General features: G+C 38.3%; 1 protein-coding gene across 1 annotated transcript; it reads left to right on the forward strand.

Annotated features, from left to right (window-relative positions):
• Positions 1-15,255: 15,255 nt before the first annotated feature.
• LOC136218374 (protein TRANSPORT INHIBITOR RESPONSE 1) lies at positions 15,256-18,633 on the forward strand. Its single transcript, XM_066005208.1, has 3 exons — positions 15,256-15,938; positions 16,644-17,136; positions 17,419-18,633. Exons 1-3 carry the CDS (start codon positions 15,475-15,477, stop codon positions 18,214-18,216), a joined length of 1,755 nt encoding a protein of 584 aa, XP_065861280.1. The 5' UTR covers positions 15,256-15,474; the 3' UTR covers positions 18,217-18,633.
• Positions 18,634-19,285: the final 652 nt, after the last annotated feature.

Below are 19,285 nucleotides of genomic sequence, written 5' to 3' on the forward strand. Positions count from 1 at the left end.
CATTAGGATTGGGGATCCGATTTGAGATAACAGGATGGGTAGATTCATCCTTGTCACATGTTCATCTCATTGGTATTAATAGGTATAACTAATCCTCAGACTCAAAGGAATGTTAATTGGTCATCCTGAATTACTGAATGTGAGACTTTGATCCTGGAGTCCCACGATCCTTAACAGAGATGACTCTAGGGTGTGAACGGCAAAGGTTGGGTGTCACAGGAGGTAATGTCAGGGTAGTTATACATTGGATTGAGCATTTATCACTCCCGATTAATGGGAGATACATCCAAGGATCGCTTGTGGAAGACTTGACTCTAAATCCTTGCAAGGTGATAGCTTAAGAGTAAGAAATACAGATTTCACTTAACCTATCTTTTTGAGTTGACTCGGCCTGTACAAGTAAAACGAACGTCTCGCTATATGTGACTTGACATCATCCATAGTCATAAGATTCAGTTCAAGGATGTAGTTGATAAAGGATCGAATTATACTGTAACTAATACGGAAAGGTTAACGACGGAATCAACCTGTCTTCTTAACGGACTCTGGGGGAATGATTACAGACTTGCCAATAACATACTCAGTACATCATTCCGTTATGCAAAGATTAAATATAATTCTTGAAGAAATTAATTTAATAGTTGCATACGGCCAGAAGTGGTAAGAACCTAATGGATCACACATAAGACTTGGAACCAAAAGAGAGATGAATGTTATTAATTGATGGAAGCCCAATTGAGCCCAGTAAGGCCCATTTAATAAAGGGGGCCGAAATTTATATATAATTAGTAATTAATTATTTTGATTTTATTAATCCTAATTTGATTAGGAATATGAATTAAATTAATTAAGCGATAATTAAGTTAGGAGTTTTAATTAGATTAATATACTCCTATTATTATCCAATAAGGTTGTTTATTATTATCCTAGATATATTAGATATATAGTGAGATAATAATTAGGAATTATATTCCGAATGGAATTCCTATTAAGTAGCCTATTCCTATCTAACTAGGGTTTAGATACAAGTGATTATATATACCCCCTACTACATAGAATTTCGACTAAGCCTATATACTCCCCTTTGTGAATTTCGATTTTTGCAAGAGAGAGAGAGAAAAGAATTCGACTCCCCTAGTTCGTGGACAAGAATTCATACGGCTTCCATCGATCGATTAATTTCATCTATCTCCCTTTTTCTTTGATCTTGTGTTGATTAATTAGAGGCAATCTATTTTGGTTGCATCTCATACGGTTGATTCTAACTTAATCTTCTTGTGTTTTACTTTGTGCTTGGGAACTCGGATTAGAGTTGTGGGCACTTCATTAACAATGGTAGATTGTTCATCGTAAGGTATTTCTTCTTAACCCTCTTTATATGAAATAACGATTAACGGATCCTATGGTTATATGGAAGTAGGCTAAAATTTTTATATTTCCGCTGCTATACCTTAGCCTAATTTCCAACAGTGGTATCAGAGCCATCGTTAAATCCGTTATTTCATATATGAAAATTTAGAAGTTTTTCAATAGGATTGAATAAATATTTATGGTTAGGTTAATTGATAAATAAGTTTTGATTAATTAATCCTAAGGATAAATAAGTTTTAATTAATTGTTAATTAAAATTGATTATGCATATGTTCCTAATTATTTCGGTTGATAATCATTATCACAGAATCTATTAGTTTTATAGTTAGGTTAATAAAATCAGTTTTATTAAATCTAAAGATAAAACGGAAACCTATTGTAGTTTTTCCTATTTCTGAAAATCGTTTTTAAAATCTGATATATATATATATATATATATATATATATATATATATTTATAAATAATAATAAAAAATATATATATATATAACGCGACAGCGGGCCGAATCGCGCCTCGCGGCGCGACTGGCCGCTGTCGCGCGCGGCTGCTGCCTCGCGGCAGCAGCTGCGTGCGGCGCTGGGGCGCCGCTGCCGCAAGGCAGCGACATCCCGCGCGCCCTAAGGGGCCGCTGCCGATTGGCCCGACCCGATACCCACTTGATTTTAAATGGTTTAAAATCGTTTTATATTTGAATATATATATATTTCAGAAATTGATAGTTTTATGTTTTTGATTATCGAATGAAAATTTGTTTAAAAGTTTGTTTTACCAATTTGTAAATCAAAATGTTAAATGAATTAAAATCTAAATAATTGGAACATACATAATTAAAGTTTTGTATAGTTATATTAACCTAAAAGTTTAATATAAAAGGATACGAAGTAAAATTGGATGAAAGTTAATTTGATAAGTTAATGTGATTAACATAAATATTACATAAGATAGTTATGTAATCAACCAATTAAATTTATTTAATTGAGTCTATGGATGTTTGGAGTTATGGACATATTTGGACCCTCTCTTTAGTCTTTTGGTATTTTTGAAATAGGGCCTACGAGTCCTGCCTATCTACTATCTATTGTAATTTCTCCTCTCATCTAATTCCCTTCAATTCAGTTGAAGTTTTCTTTAGTAGTATAGAAATTAATATGTAATTTCAAGGCGCCATGGAGAAGACGGAGGACCTAAAGAGAAATATGTAATAGTTAGTATTTCCTTAGGTTTGCCCTTTTATTCCGTCTCTGGCTCGACGGAATAATTTAGATGATATGTCCATAACGCCAATGTATGTGAATGTATGTGTCTGATGTATGCTAAAGCAAATCAAGACTAAGTTAGATTATGAGACCTAAAATAAAATCTCTCATTAAAAAGTTAAGTAAATAAGTAAGTTATTAAAATCGGTTGCCCCTCCCTAATATTATAATTCAGCCGGCAGTATTGGGGGCCTTTGGGTTGTTGAGTAAACTCAAGCTCGGGGTCTTATGGTAACACCTGAATTATCGAAAATCGTTCTTTCATGAATATGGGGTAATACTTAAATTAGATTATGATAATTGGATGAGTAAACTCATGTTGCCATAAACTAATGGGCAAGATGGTTGAGATTAATATGAATAGCATATTAGTTACTAATGTGATTAGTAACCCAATAACCTAGGAATCACATTAGAGATGTGATTGATCATATGAATCTACCTAATGAATGAGACTAGCTTGTTGAGTAAACTCAAGGCGAAATCTCAGGAGTTAGGATCCTAGCTCACTAAAGGATTTGTGAAATTCTTCGAATTAATATGGAGGGTAATTAATTTGTCAAAATAGTGGGAGCAATCTAAAATAAACTAAAAGACCTATAATTTTAGATTGTTATACTTTAAAGCAAATGAATGACATACGTTTACTCTTTCTCACTCTCAAGTTTAATTAAACACTCTTAAAATCATGACTAACACCAATCTGCAAAATATACTTACCAATAACAAGTTGAATAGTTCAAACTTCACCGACTGGTTTCGTAACCTCAAAATCGTTTTGAAGTTCGATAAAATAGGGTATGTACTTGATACATCGATACCCCCTATCCCTGAGGATGATGCTCCCATCGAGGAAATCGATGCTTACCAGAAGCACAAGGCTGATGACGATCATGCCGGATGCATCATACTTGCATCAATGACATCGGAATTACAAAGGCAACTATGCATGTTCCATCATCATGCACCTAAAGGAACTGTTTGGGAAACAGACCAGGTGCGAACGCTATGAGATATCCAAGTTGCTATATCGTTGCAGGATGCAAGAGGGCACATCAATCATGACACATTGTGTCAAGATGATTGGCTACATTACCAAACTTTCTAGTATTGGATTTGCGATGGATAACGAATTAAGTATAGACTTAATTCTTCAATCCCTCCCAGAAAGTTATTCACAGTTCATTATGAACTATCAGATGAATGACTTGCAAACCTCTCTTGAAGAGCTTGCAAATATGCTCAAGTCAGTTGAGCCCAATATGAAGAAAGACAAAGACATACCGGCTCTTGTCATTGAGGGATCAAAGAAAAGGAAAGGGAGCTATCCCAATCCTAATTATCCCAAGAAAGGTAAGAAAGCTGTGCCCTACAAAGCTAAGGGAAAGGAAGTGAAGAAGCCCAAAGGAGAGTGCCACTTCTGTGGTAAAGACGGGCATTGGAAAAGAAACTGTTGGTGTACCTAGCCTTCCTCAAAAGGGGAAGAAGCTGGGACTTCAACATCTGGTATGTTTTATATTGAAATTTCACAGTCTGATTCTTTTGGTACTTGATACCAGATGCAGCCTGAGGATATTCCAGGAATATCTAGAAATATTATTTCTATTAGCCGCCTTGTTGACGACGGCTTTTCATATTTCAATAAAGACAAACGTTGCGATTTTTATAGAGATTCGATCTTCTATTTTTCAGGAATATCACAAAATGGGATTTATGTGTTAGATGGCAAAATTTCTGTTTTCGCAATTGATACCAAAAGACATAACCTAGATAATTCAACTTGCTTGTGGGATTGTCATATAAACAAGAGACGCATGCTAAAAGCTACATTCAGATGGGCTTATAGATCCAATCGATTCCGAATCATTGGAAACATGCGAATCGTGTTTAAAAGGTAAAATGACAAAGACACCCTTTAGCAATAAAGGTGAGCGTGTATCAGACACTCTAGGACTCATTCATTCAGATGTATGCAGTCCTATGTCGGTCCAAGCAAGAGGAGGATTCAGATACTTCATTAGCTTCATAGATGACCATACTCGATATGGTTACATCTACTTGATGAAGCACAAATCAGAAGCTTTTGACAAGTTCAAATGCTTCAAGAATGAAGTAGAAAATCAATTAGAAAAGAAAATAAAGACACTTCGATCCGATCGAGGTGGCGAATATCTTTCTGATGATTTTCTGAATTATCTAACTGAATGTGGGATATGCTCACAATGGACACCCCCCTATACACCACAACACAATGGTGTATCCGAGAGGAGAAACCGTACCCTATTAGATATGGTACGATCCATGATGAGCATGGCCTTGCTTCCAAAGACGTTCTGGGGCTATGCCTTAGAAACTGCCCTCTTCACCCTAAATCGAGTACCAACTAAATCCGCTAGTTCCACACCATATGAATTGTTCATTGGTAGGAAACCCGTGTTCTCATTCATGAGAGTATGGGGTTGTTCAGCGTTTGTCAAACGCATTGCGTCCGACAAACTAGATTCGAAATCTGATAAATGTTTCTTCATTGGATACCCTAAGGAAACTATGAGATATTACTTCTATCATCCAGATGATCAGAAAGTAATCGTATCCAAGCACGCAACCTTCTTAGAGAAAGAGTTTCTCGAAGAAACACAAAAGGGAAGCGTGATTGAACTTGACGAAGTTCAAGAAGAAGAAACACTGACTGAAACAACAGAGGCGGTTGAGGTACCCGAAGGAGTCCCATTAGATGAGACTCCAGTGCCACCTATTCGTAGATCACGAAGAGTTCGTGAACTCCCAGTTAGATATGGTTTTCTAGTGGGAGATGATAATGAGGTTCCCGTGTTAGACGACGAACCCGAAAACTACGAAGAGGCTCTTACTAGTCCAGATTCTAAAGAATGGCTTGAGGCCATGGATTCTGAAATGGATTCCATGTATACTAACCAAGTGTGGACTTTGGTTGATCCACCCGAAGGGATAATACCCATTGGGTGCAGGTGGATCTTCAAAAAGAAGACAGACATGGATGGAAAGGTTAGCACCTACAAAGCTAGGTCAGTAGCGAAAGGATATCGTCAGAAGCGAGGAATTGATTATGATGAAACTTTCTCTCCTGTGGCTATGTCCAAATCAATCAGAATCATGCTTGCAATTGCCGCTCACTACGATTATGAGATTTGGCAAATGGATGTGAAAACAGCTTTCCTAAACGGAAACCTGCTTGAGGATGTATACATGATGCAGCCTGAAGGTTTCATATCAAAGGATGCAAATAAAGTTTGCAAACTTCAAAGATCCATTTATGGATTCAAGCAAGCATCTAGAAGCTGGAATAAGCGTTTTGACGAAACCATAAAACAATTTGGTTTCGAACAAAATTGCGAAGAAGCTTGCATTTATAAGAAAGCAAGTGGGAGCTCTATAGCATTTCTCATACTATATGTGGACGATATATTATTAATGGGAAATGACGTTGCTCTCTTACAGTCAGTGAAAGTTTGGTTATCTGGTAACTTCTCAATGAAAGACCTTGGTGAAGTAGCCTATATACTTGGTATAAAGATCTACAGAGATAGATCGCGTAGACTGCTTGGTCTTTCACAGGCTACATACATTGAAAATGTGCTAAATCGGTTTAGCATGCTTGAATCGAAATGAGGTAACTTACCCATGCTACATGGAGTAAAGTTAAACAATCATCAATGTCCTAAAATCGATGATGATAAACGGCGCATGGATGTAGCCCCGTACGCCAGCGCAATCGGTTCGATTATGTATGCTATGCTATGCACTAGACCTGACGTAGCGTTCGCGTTATCTGTAACGAGTCGTTACCAAGGGAATCCGGGAGACGAGCATTGGATTGCTGTCAAGAACATTCTTAAGTACTTGAGAAGGACTAAAGATATGTTCCTAGTGTACGGAGAAGGAGATCTGAAAATAGAAGGATTTTCAGACGCTAGTCATCTCACAGATGAGAATGATTTTAAATCCCAATTAGGATACCTGTTTATCTTGAATGGGGGCGCGGTCAGTTGGAAGAGTTCCAAGCAGGGAAGCGTAGCTTTCTCTACGACCGAGTCAGAGTACATCGAGGCTACGGAAGCAGCAAAGGAAGCAGTTTGGATTAGAAAGTTCATTACAGAACTAGGTGTGGTGCCTGACATTGTCAATCCCATTACTCTGTACTGTGATAACAATGGAGCCATTGCGCAAGCAAAGGAACCACGATCTCATAATGTATCCAAGCACTACCTTAAGCGATACCACATCATTAGAGAGATTGTGGCTAGAGGAGATGTGAGAATAGAAAGAGTACCTACAGAGGACAACGTTGCAGATCCGTTGACAAAGCCTTTAACCCATAAAGTACATGATCGTCATTTAACTTCTACTGGGATAAGTTTTAGAAACAATTGGCTTTAGTCCAAGTGGGAGTATGTTGGGGTTTTGGTGTCCTATAGACAATTGTTCTAGGATACAAACTTAATGTAAATGAATTGTTCTTTATATCATTTGTTTTAATGAGATATATGTTTTATAACTATATAAAGGCAATCCCTTTTAAGCACTAAATAAAGTCTAATAAAAGGAAATCCGTAAGTTTGTTTAAAGTGATTATAAAGTGTTCATATAAGCATGAAGTGAGACAAAACTTTATAATAAACTAATAAACTTAAAACCACCCCAAGTCAAGTGATATATTTAGGATTGATATATCACTGTTGAGACTTGTATGTAACAATGTCTTCTGTCCGACAGAAAGCTGATCTCACAAGCTTCATATATACAGATATCTGGACAGTTACATAGATCCGATGAAACGTTGTTCATTAGGATTGGGGATCCGATTTGAGATAACAGGATGGGTAGATTCATCCTTGTCACTTGTTCATCTCATTGGTATTAATAGGTATAACTAATCCTCAGACTCAAAGGAATGTTAATTGGTCATCCTAAACTACTGAATATGAGACTTTGATCCTGCTGTCCCACGATCCTTAACAGAAATGACTCTGGGGTGTGAACGACAAAGGTTGGGTGTCACAGGAGGTAATGTCAGGGTAGTTATACATTGGATTGAGCATTTATCACTCCCGATTAATGGGAGATACATCCAAGGATCGCTTGTGGAAGACTCGACTCTAAATCCTTGCAAGGTGATAGCTTAAGAGTAAGAAATACAGATTTCACTTAACCTATCTTTTTGAGTTGACTCGGCCTGTACAAGTAAAACGAACGTCTCGCTATATGTGACTTGACATCATCCATAGTCATAAGATTCAGTTCAAGGATGTAGTTGATAAAGGATCGAATTATACTGTAACTAATACGGAAAGGTTAACGACGGAATCAACCTGTCTTCTTAACGGACTCTGGGGGAATGATTACAGACTTGCCAATAACATACTCAGTACATCATTCCGTTATGTAAAGATTAAATATAATTCTTGAAGAAATTAATTTAATAGTTGCATACGGCCAGAAGTAGTAAGAACCTAATGGATCACACATAAGACTTGGAACCAAAAGAGAGATGGATATTATTAATTGATGGAAGCCCAATTGAGCCCAGTAAGGCCCATTTAATAAAGGGGGGCCGAAATTTATATATAATTAGTAATTAATTATTTTGATTTTATTAATCCTAATTTGATTAGGAATATGAATTAAATTAATTAAGAGATAATTAAGTTAGGAGTTTTAATTAGATTAATATACTCCTATTATTATCCAATAAGGTTGTTTATTATTATCCTAGATATATTAGATATATAGTGAGATAATAATTAGGAATTCTATTCCGAATGGAATTCCTATTAAGTAACATATTCCTATCTAACTAGGGTTTGGATACAAGTGATTATATATACCCCCTACTACATAGAATTTCGACTAAGCCTATATACTCCCCTTTGTGAATTTCGATTTTTGCAAGAGAGAGAGAGAAAAGAATTCGACTCCCCTAGTTCGTGGACAAGAATTCATACGGCTTCCATCGATCGATTAATTTCATCTATCTCCCTTTTTCTTTGATCTTGTGTTGATTAATTAGAGGCAATCTATTTTGGTTGCATCTCATACGGTTGATTCTAACTTAATCTTCTTGTGTTTTACTTTGTGCTTGGGAACTCGGATTAGAGTTGTGGGCACTTCATTAACAACGGTAGATTGTTCATCGTAAGGTATTTCTTCTTAACCCTCTTTATATGAAATAACGATTAACGGATCCTATGGTTATATGGAAGTAGGCTAAAATTTTTATATTTCCGCTGCTATACCTTAGCCTAATTTCCAACATAAGGCTCATGAGATCTTCAGAGCACCAGTGACTTTGAGGCGAGATTTCGAGGATTGTAGAAACGACATTCCTTGAACCTCTGTATTAGCCCTCCCAATTGATCCAGATACATGCATAGTCTTTCTTCCCTTAACCCCCAATCTCCGTAGACCTATTCGATTATCAGCTTCGAATCGCCCCAAATGATTCTAACCCCTAAATGCATGCCTCTTATTCAGCCATATTATTGATTAGTGGGAAAGATAACTTTGTAGGCATCGAGTCCTCTCATCCTCCAGGGTGATAAGCATGACTCCTACCCCCGCTCCATTTGAGTTTACTGCCCCATCAAAATACATCTTCCATGACAGCACCTCTATCGCATTTAAATGTTCATCCGAGAAATCATAATTTGTCTCCTCCTCGTCAGTCCCTAGGGGTTAATTAGCCAAGAATTCTAACACTGCTCTCACCTTGATCACCTTTTTCGTCACATATTCAATGTCAAATTCAGATAGAAGTAGCAACCATCTTGCTAGCTTTCCAGTTGGGGATGAAGTTTGGTATAAATACTTCACGGGATCTATCTGGGAGATAATAATAATAACCTTGTACGACTAGAACTAGTGCCTCAACTTCTTTGTGAGCCACACCACTGCAATACACATCTTCTCAAGCATATTGTACTTGATTTCATACTCTAGCAATTTTTTGCTTAAGTAGTAAACAATGTGTTCCACTTCCGTGTCCCCTTCCTGGGCCAACATCGCTCCAGTGGACTGTTCCTCAATCGCTAAATATAACAACAGTGGTTTTCGGTGGCCTTAGCACTGACGGTTTAGTCAAATACTTTATGATGCTCTCTAGGGCCTACTAACACTACTCATTCCACACTACAGGTTGGTTCTTTCTTAATAGTTTGAAGATCGGCTCACAAATTATGGTTAAACATTCAATGAATCGACTGATATACTGTACTCGGCCTAGGAATCCTCTTACTTCCTTTTTTTATCTTGGGTGCTGGCATTTCCTGTATAGCTTTCACTTTGTCCGGATTAATTTCTATTCTTTTGTTTCCTATTACATACCCTAGAATCTTCCTTGATGTAACCCCGAAGAAGCACTTCTTCAGATTCAATCTTAGCTTCAATTCTTTAATTTTCACCATGAACTTTTCTAGCACCTTGAAGTGCCCCTCTCTCGTATCCGACTTGATCATTATGTCATGGAACATCGCCATCACCATTCTTTGGTATGTTTCCCCGACATTCTTTAAACCGAAAGGCATAACCCAGTAGCAATACGTGCCATATTCTATTGTGAATGAGGTCTTTGCTTTATGTTTCTCTGCCATTTACACCTAGTTATACCCCACGTAACCATCTACTATTGTGTGCAACTCACTAGACGCGACACTGTTGATCAACACATTAATATGAGGAAGTGCAAACCCATCCTTTGGGGATGCCTTATTGAGATCTCGATAATCGACGCACATTCTGACCTTGTCGCCTTTCTTTGCAATTGGGACCATATTAACCACCCACGGTGGATACTCGATTACTTCAATGAAGCTCGCTTCAAGCTACCTCTTGACTTATTCTATGATATTTTCAGCCCATTCTGGCCTTATGCGTCTCAACTTCTGCTTAACTGGCTTTGCATCGGGGTATGTTGGTATACAGTGAGTCATAATTGATTTGTCCATCCCTAGCATGTCTTCATAAGTCCAAGCAAATATTTTCTCGTGTTTTTTAATTATTCTCTCGAATGATTTTCTCTCTTCAACAGTTAAATTTTGAGCAATCTATATAATTTTAGGATTTTCATCCGTGCTAAGATGAAAAGTTGACATTTCTATCATATTGATTTCAAATATAGGCCTATTATATGAATGAGAACACATCGAATGATTAGGATCAACAATAAGCAAGTAAGTAAAGTTAGAGTTTATTTCATTAATGGCGGTTTTGAAACATCATCATTTTCAAAGAGAGCTACAATATAATCATTATCTATTTTCTCCTTAGATCCTGAAGTCTCAGGGTCGTCCTCCACCTTCCAGACCTCCTCGACAGTGATCACTTATTCATACAGGCTAGCCTCCACTACCATGATCTCCTCCACGAAGCAACTCTGCTTGTCTTGACCCTATTTGGCCACATCATTGAAGATTTCAAAATCCGGGAGGATTTTTCCATCTCCAGAAGTCCACGGTTCTGGTGCCCCTGTGTAAATTTGACTGTGCCCCTCATATATGAAGTGCTTCTTCAGGTCCATTTTTTCCTTATTGTCTGAGTTGGAGGAGCCATAAGATGTCGGTGGCGGAGATGCGTATGTTGAGATGGATGTGTGGTCACACGAGAAAGGACCGGGTGCATAATGAAATAATTAGGACAAAAGTAGGGGTCACATCTATTGAGAATAAAATGAGAGAAAACCGACTAAGGTGGTTTGGCCATGTGAGACGTAGAGCGCTTGATGCGCCGGTTAGGAGAACCGAAGAGTGGCAAAGGGATGTAGTGGTGAGGGGTAGGGGAAGACCTAAGCAAACTTGGAGGAGGGTGATCGAGAGTGATATGAGTTTATTGGGAATTGAGGAAAATATGGTAGTGGATAGGACGGAGTGGAGGGAGCGAATCTGTGTCGCTGACACGACTTGATTTTCACGGTTTTATATGATGGTTCATGTTAGCCGACCCCGAATCATTTCGGGACTAAGGCTTTGTTGTTGTTGTTGTTTGTCTGAGTTGGAGGAGCTTCCTTTCTCATATCCCAGACCCCTTTCTAGTCTTCTGGCTCTTGAACTCTGGAAATTCAGGCAAACCTTGATGCTGTGCTCCTAGTCCCATACCTGGAATGAAATTTCCCTTCATCATCTTCAGGACGTCCATATTCATGTTGGAGTCGTATATCCTAGATACATGGAACCCCAAGAAGATCTGTGGTTCTATCCCAAGTGCAGCCACAGAGCTCAACTTTTCCGCTTTGATCGTCACAACTTCACCCTTAAAAGGAAACTTAATCATCTGGTGGAGAGTAGATGGTACCCTCCCAGTTTATGGAACCATGGACGTCCTAAAAGCACGACAAAGGTTAGAGGGATGTCTAAAACTGTTAATTCTGTCTCTTTTTTGTGAGGGCCCACCCCTAGTTTGGCTTTAAACACTCCCTCAATGTGGCGTCGACTATCATCATATGCTCGGATAACAGTTTCTGAAGCCGTCAGATCTCCTTTTTCTATCCCAACCTTAGACAAGAGATTTAAGGGACACACATTAGTGGCGGAACCATCGTCCACCATTACACAACCAGTTCTTTTCCCATTTATATATGCCCTTATGTACAAAGGCTTATTGCGAGCCTTCCCCTCCTTTGGGAGATCTTCATCAGTAAAGGTAATTTCTATGTTCTTTCAGGCCATGATCGCCCCTACCAACTCTACCGGTTCCGTATTTGTCGAAATGACCAGATTCTGCAATTCCCGGATCAGATTCTCTCCATGATACTTTGAGTGGAATATCATCTCCCACACTGTCGATTTCGACTGGGTTTTCTTCAATTGTTCTAAGACTTGATCGTCCGATTTAGGGGCCGACCCATCCTCATTTATTGGTTCGACAATTAGGGCTCTCTCCTCCGCCACCCTACCTGATCTGGTCATTACTGCGGCATCTGCTTCTTTGTCAGAATCTGCCCATATGTCTATCATCAACACTTTCTTCTTAATGTCCTCTTCGTCGGAGGAACTTTCGCAGATATCAACCACCATCATATCCATCATCTGAGGTGCATCTATGTTCATGTAAGGCAAATTTGATCCACAAGTACGGGCCCATCCCCATACCTCTTCAAAATTCTCCAGAAACGCACATCTTAGCATCCTCCTGATGTGCGGGAGAGAGCTTACAACGATCATAGCCACTTGGTCTAAGTCGCCTATTTCCTAATGCTATTCGGCATACCGATATCTCCATCTCCTCAGATAATCCTCAAAGGATTCATACCACTAGCTCCACCTCTCTCAACGTTATAGCCCGTGGTATGTATTTCTCATACTTTTTGATAAAGCATATATGAGCAATCCCCAACGACTTTTCACTTCTAGCGGAAGCAAAATATACCATCGCAAAGCTTCCCCGACCAAAGACTTAAAGAACAAGTCCGTCATTTCTCTCTCTATGAAACCAGTCACCTCATTTTGTTACTTGGTCAGGAAAATTGATTTTTTAAAAAAACTTTGAAGGCTCAAAACTATGAGATTCTCAACTGATTTTAGTGAAGTAAAAAGTGAGAGTTGAAGATGGTCATGTGATCAAATTTTAGAGCTAAAGAACACTGAAATTGGAGTAGTATAAGAAAATTAGGCAAAGTAGGTTGATCAGAACAATTTGAGAAATTTAAGCTAAATGAAATGAAATGATGATTTGAGGTTGGAAATAAAGAAAGCACGGAATTGGCTACTAAAATGATTTAAAAGGGTAAAATTGTGTTTTGTGTTGTTGGTTGATTGAGAGTGTAGAAGAAAGATAATGCCTCTTATTTTTGAAAAAATGACTTTGGTGAGCAAGAAATCAACATCCACTAACTCAAATCTCCCTAATAATTAGCTAAATTCACTCTTCATTAATTTAATTGACATTATGCTTTGTTTATAGGAGAAAAACGTGGCCAAAAAACATGAAGAGTGGCTAAAAGTTGCCTTGAAAATAACTGAACTCGTAAAATCTTGTGTATTTTTTGCTTCAATTTCGAAAATTCATATCTTCTTCATCAGTGATCTGTTGGAGCTCCATACATAGGGGTGAGCAGAACCGAACCGAAAACCCAAAGACTGAAAAAACCGGACTGAAAAAACGAACCAACCCGGACCAAATTATATTTTGGTTTGGTTCGATCCTAATTTTTAAGCTAGTTTGGTTTTCGGTTCGGTTTGATCCGGTCCAAAACCGAATAAAACCAAACCGAAATAGAATATGTACTACTCCTAATTTTAAGGTTTTAAATTAATTAACTAATTATATATAGAAAAGAAAAAATAATTAAACATGTTTTTTCTCTCTCAACTAATTATATATACAAAAGAAAAACTAATTATATAATTATTTTCTTTATATAATTGTTTAGTTAGTGAAGATACAAATAGTTATAGGTCTCTAGTGCTTTGTTTGGTCCAAACATAAACCAAACCGGATCGAACCGAAATAATTTGGTTCGGTCCAAACCAAACCGAATTATAATTTGGTTTAGTTTGATCTTAAAAAGTAGAGATAATTTGATTCGGTCCAATTCAGTTTGGTTCGGTTTTTAAATCGAACTGGACCATGCTCACCCCATACATGGTGTCTGAAAACCTTGATAGGATTCCATAGTGTCAATCTAACAATTCGATATTTGATGTCTTGAAAAAATCATCCGAGTGCACTTAGTTAAAATATAGGAACTAAATTCAACTTTATAACTTCTTTTGCTTTTATTATTTTTCTGTATTTTTTAATTTTTTTTTTATATTTGAATTCCATTTTTTTTTTTTATTTTGGAAATAAAACCATACCATAATAAAATTCTCAAATTCTAATCGTACAATTTTAGGGTGTTGTAATATTAGATTTGACCCAACCTATCATATGCATATCCCTACGTGGCACAGTAATTACTATAGGGTAGAAAATAAAAGAGAGAAAAAACAACAACAACTGTTTGGTGTTATGAGCAGATCGTCCGTACACTGCATAAAGTGCACATGTGACGGTCTTGATTAAGATGCAAAGTGCACTCGGTACTACTTTGATTCGATATTTATTGTGTTGAAGAATAGATCAGGACCGTTGGTTTGTTTTACTGAATAACAATACGTGTCAATAGGGAAGCCTGAATTACCTTGATAGAGTCAAATACGATTGGACGGCCGTGATGTCATCGCAAACTGAAAAATTTCACATCAGATCACTTCTCATTATTTTAAGTTTATATTTCTCTCTCATATGGTGGTCCCCCCTCATATCCGATCCCTCAGATCCAGCCGTGCAATGCGAATCATGAGATTCCCTCTTCACCATTCACCCTCTGCGCATCATCACACTTTATTATAGCCCTCTCCTCTTACTTATCGTAATTCACCAAAATCTCGTGTACGATAAATTGGTAGAAGAGAAAAGCACAGCTTCAAAGTTGAAATTCTCTCCACCTCCACACTCTTACATACACCCGTTTTCTGCGGCTCCGCTTCGTCGCCAACGGATAAGATCCCTTTCTGCCACCGCCCATCCAGCGGCCAAGTCTTAACGACATCCACGTGTCTAAATCGTGATAGACGGTCTTCTGTTTATCTATAGTTAAAAATCTAACTCACCGGTGGTTACTAACAATAAAAAGGTTAAAAAAAAAAACAAAAAAACTCTCCTTCTTTCTTTCTCCTCTCTCTCCAGCACCTATAACTCTTTAGTCGATGGTTTTCCAGATCTAGCAAAGATATCAATTAACAAAACTAGCTCTCTCTCTCTCTCTCTCTCTCTCCGAGCTTGTATCGCTGAAGAATAGAGGAAAAACACTCTGATTCGAAAGAAGTCGCATTAATGTTGCGAATGGCGAGCTCGTTCCCTGAGGAGGTATTGGAGCATGTTTTCTCCTTCTTACAGAACGATAAGGACCGGAACGCTATATCTTTAGTGTGCAAGTCCTGGTATGAAATAGAGAGGTGGTCAAGGAGGAGGATTTTCGTCGGAAACTGTTATGCGGTCACTCCGTCAATGGTCATTAGGAGGTTTCCTGAAGTGAGATCGGTGGAGCTCAAAGGGAAGCCGCACTTCGCAGACTTCAATCTCGTTCCTGACGGTTGGGGTGGTTATGTTTTCCCTTGGATCGCGGCTATGTCCACTGCCTACCCCTGTCTTGAGGAGATCAGATTAAAGAGAATGGTGGTATCGGATGATACCTTGGAGTTAATTTCCAAGTCCTTCAAAAATTTTAAGATTTTGGTGCTTTCATCTTGTGAGGGTTTCTCTACCGATGGACTTGCTGCCATTGCTGCCAATTGCAGGTTTTTTTTTTTTAAATACCTTCATTTCCTTTTACATTGTTCATGGTTGTTGATAAATGTGGATTTGGGATGACGAGATGCAGATTTGATTAGATTCCTTGATTTGTTTGGTTTATCCTTTTGGGTTTATTTCTGTTAGATCTGAACCGTGTTTGTTCTTTGAATCTCGCTGGTTGGTTTTTCCAATTGCTAATTTCTCAATTGCTGCGAGTGTTTCGACTTTGGTGTGAGATTGTCATTCGATTATGGATGGTTGCTTCCTTGTACATTGTGGGTTTCTTAAGATTCCTCAACTGAATTCTCTTTCATTTATGTCATTGTTGCAGGAAGAGCGTATCTTTCTCTTTTAAATATTAACGGAAGATCAAATTAATTGTAATGATGATATATACATTAAAAAAGGACCAAATTCTATGAGTGTACTTTTCATCAGTGAGTTTAGGATCAGTTATAATGTAAAACTTTGTTCTTAACGTGACAATTTTGGTCGGCTTATGAGCTAGTAAAGCGGAAAGCTGGTGAGTTAGTTCAGTCATTTCATATGATTTTAAAAGCTGGGCCACAAAATTTTATCAGAAATTTGATTCAATTTGCTTTCTTATTGGGATAAAATCAGTAAAGAAGATCTACTGTATCTTTTGTATTTTGAATAGATATATTTCAAGTGTCTTAGGCAGTGTTCTAAATTAATCCAATTGTCTGTAGGAATCTGAGGGAGCTCGATTTGCGGGAGAGTGAGGTGGATGATCCCAGTGGGCACTGGTTGAGCCACTTTCCTGACTCATTCACATCATTGGTCTCTCTTAACATTTCCTGCTTAGGGTCTGAGGTGAGTTTCTCAGCCTTGGAGCGTCTAGTGGGCCGGTGCCCCAATTTGAGGACTCTTCGGCTCAACCGAGCTGTTCCCCTTGACAGGCTTGCAAACATACTTCGCAGGGCACCCCAACTAGTTGAGTTGGGTACAGGTGCCTACTCGGCTGAGTTGCGGCCTGATGTCTTTTCAAGCCTCTCTGGAGCTTTTTCTGGGTGCAAGGAATTGAAAAGTTTATCCGGGTTTTGGGATGTGGTCCCAGGTTACCTTCCTGCAATTTATCCTATCTGCTCTGGCCTAACATCATTGAACTTGAGTTATGCAACTATCCAAAGCGTTGATCTTATTAAGCTTGTTAGTCAATGTCAGAGTTTGCAGCGCCTGTGGGTAAGTTTTTCTTTCTAAACAATGGCTTTGATTAGGATTCCATTTGGCAATGCATCATTCAAAGCAGTTAATTGCAAGTTAAATTCTAACTGAAGTTTGTTTAAAATTTGAATGTAAAGAAAACTATAATTTTCCCATTCTGTTTGCTGATTTTCTGTAGAATTATGTGCTGGATCCACAACTATAGCTTTTCTGAGAGTAATGTCAGGGTGCCAAATATGGATCTTAGTCTAAGTTGTCTATCACTTTGTGTTCTTAAGATAATCAAGGACGTGAATGCAGGTGCTGGATTACATTGAAGATGTTGGACTCGAAGCTCTTGCAGAATTTTGCAAGGATCTGCGAGAATTGAGGGTGTTCCCATCTGACCCGTTTGGTCCAGAGCCAAATGTGTCTTTGACAGAACAAGGCCTTGTCTCAGTTTCTCAGGGTTGCCCTAAGCTGCATTCTGTTTTGTACTTTTGCCGTCAAATGACTAATGATGCGTTGGTGACCATTGCCAGGAGCTGTCCAAGCATGACTCGGTTTCGTCTTTGTATTATTGAACCAAGAACCCCTGATTATGTAACCCTTCAGCCACTGGATGATGGTTTTGGAGCGATTGTTGAACACTGCAAGGATCTCCAGCGCCTTTCCTTATCAGGTCTCCTAACTGATAGAGTGTTTGAGTACATTGGAACTCATGCCAAAAAACTAGAGATGCTCTCTGTAGCATTTGCGGGAGATAGTGATCTTGGACTCCATCATGTGCTGTCCGGGTGCGAAAACCTTCGGAAACTAGAGATTCGAGATTGTCCCTTTGGGGACAAAGCTCTTTTGGCCAATGCTGCAAAGCTGGAGACAATGCGATCCCTTTGGATGTCTTCTTGCTCAGTGAGTTTTGGAGCATGTAAGCTGCTAGGTCAGAAGATGGGCAGGCTAAATGTCGAAGTGATTGATGAGAGGGGACCTCCAGATTCAAGACCGGAAAGTTGTCCTGTTGAGAAGCTTTATATTTACAGGACTCTTGCTGGCCCTCGTTGTGATATGCCTGGCTTTGTTTGGACAATGAACGAAGATTCTTCATTGAGGTTTTCATGAAAGTTGTCCATTATTCTTCTGGTTGAAGCCCCTTTGTCTGGATTGAATGGATGCAGCAGGTACATGCCCCATATGCATATGCTACTCTTGTTGCACAGTTAAATATCTGTAGCTTGATATAATTGCAGCCTGATTGGTGAGTGGGAACAAAATGTGGAAGGTATACTGAGGCTTGAGAGCTCAATTGCCATCCATTTTTTTAAACAGTTGGCTGAGCTATATTGGTTAGCAGTTAGTGAGTAATAAAAAAGATAAGGAAACAGACTGTTTTCAAAGTATGTAGTATTAATCAGATCAGAGTTATTTAATTCGAGATACCTTGTATACTTTTGGAATGTTTAATGCATTTATTTACATTATGAGGATAATTGAGAAATAAAGTTGGAGATTCACGTGCATAACAAGTGAAGTGAGATAGATATTATGATGTGTTTGAAATATGAAGATTTTCTCTTTATTCTCTTTTGACACTTTATATGACTTTATTATATTTGCATTGATGAGCCAATGCCAGATTCCAGGTATTGTAATGATGAAACCAATTAGAAAGATGTTTTTTCAAAATCAATATTTCTGTGCCCTGCCCTTGTTTATTAAGCAGAGCCTTCTCTAATCATTTTGTTAATGGGTAGTAGCAGTAGCAGTAGCAGAAGAGGCTCATTTCTGAAATGTGTGGAAAGTAAGTAATACATTAGGGCATGGTCTGTTTTTGAGCTGTAGGTGTAACCAAGGGAGGGAACCAGGAGATAAAAGGTAGCAGGATTGGATTGGATTGGATTAGGTGATTTGATTTTGATTTAATTCATATGTTTTGGGAGTGTAGGATTGACTGAGACAATGGAATAAATAAAGAAACTATTATGTTCATGTGTGGTAACTTTCAGCCTTTTCCTTTTCTTAGAAATTGTGAGCCTCGACTGCTGTGCCATGTGATGGATAGAAGATAGATTCGGTGATATTGGGTGGACAGCTTTTTCTTTGCTCTCTCTCTTTCCTACAAGTTCCATTTTTACACAGTTTATTTTCATATACATATCTTGTTATCTCCTTATCACCTTTGTTAATAGGT

This window comes from Euphorbia lathyris, chromosome 2, assembly GCF_963576675.1.
Source record: "Euphorbia lathyris chromosome 2, ddEupLath1.1, whole genome shotgun sequence".
Lineage (NCBI taxonomy): Eukaryota > Viridiplantae > Streptophyta > Magnoliopsida > Malpighiales > Euphorbiaceae > Euphorbia > Euphorbia lathyris.

Bases quoted from the DNA above. Each gene is read 5' to 3' on its own strand.
- LOC136218374 (XM_066005208.1), top strand. From the start codon at position 15,475: ATGTTGCGAATGGCGAGCTCGTTCCCTGAGGAGGTATTGGAGCATGTT. The intron at 15,939-16,643 runs GTTTTTTTTTTT...AATTGTCTGTAG, and splicing joins GCCATTGCTGCCAATTGCAG to GAATCTGAGGGAGCTCGATT. The intron at 17,137-17,418 runs GTAAGTTTTTCT...ACGTGAATGCAG, and splicing joins AGAGTTTGCAGCGCCTGTGG to GTGCTGGATTACATTGAAGA.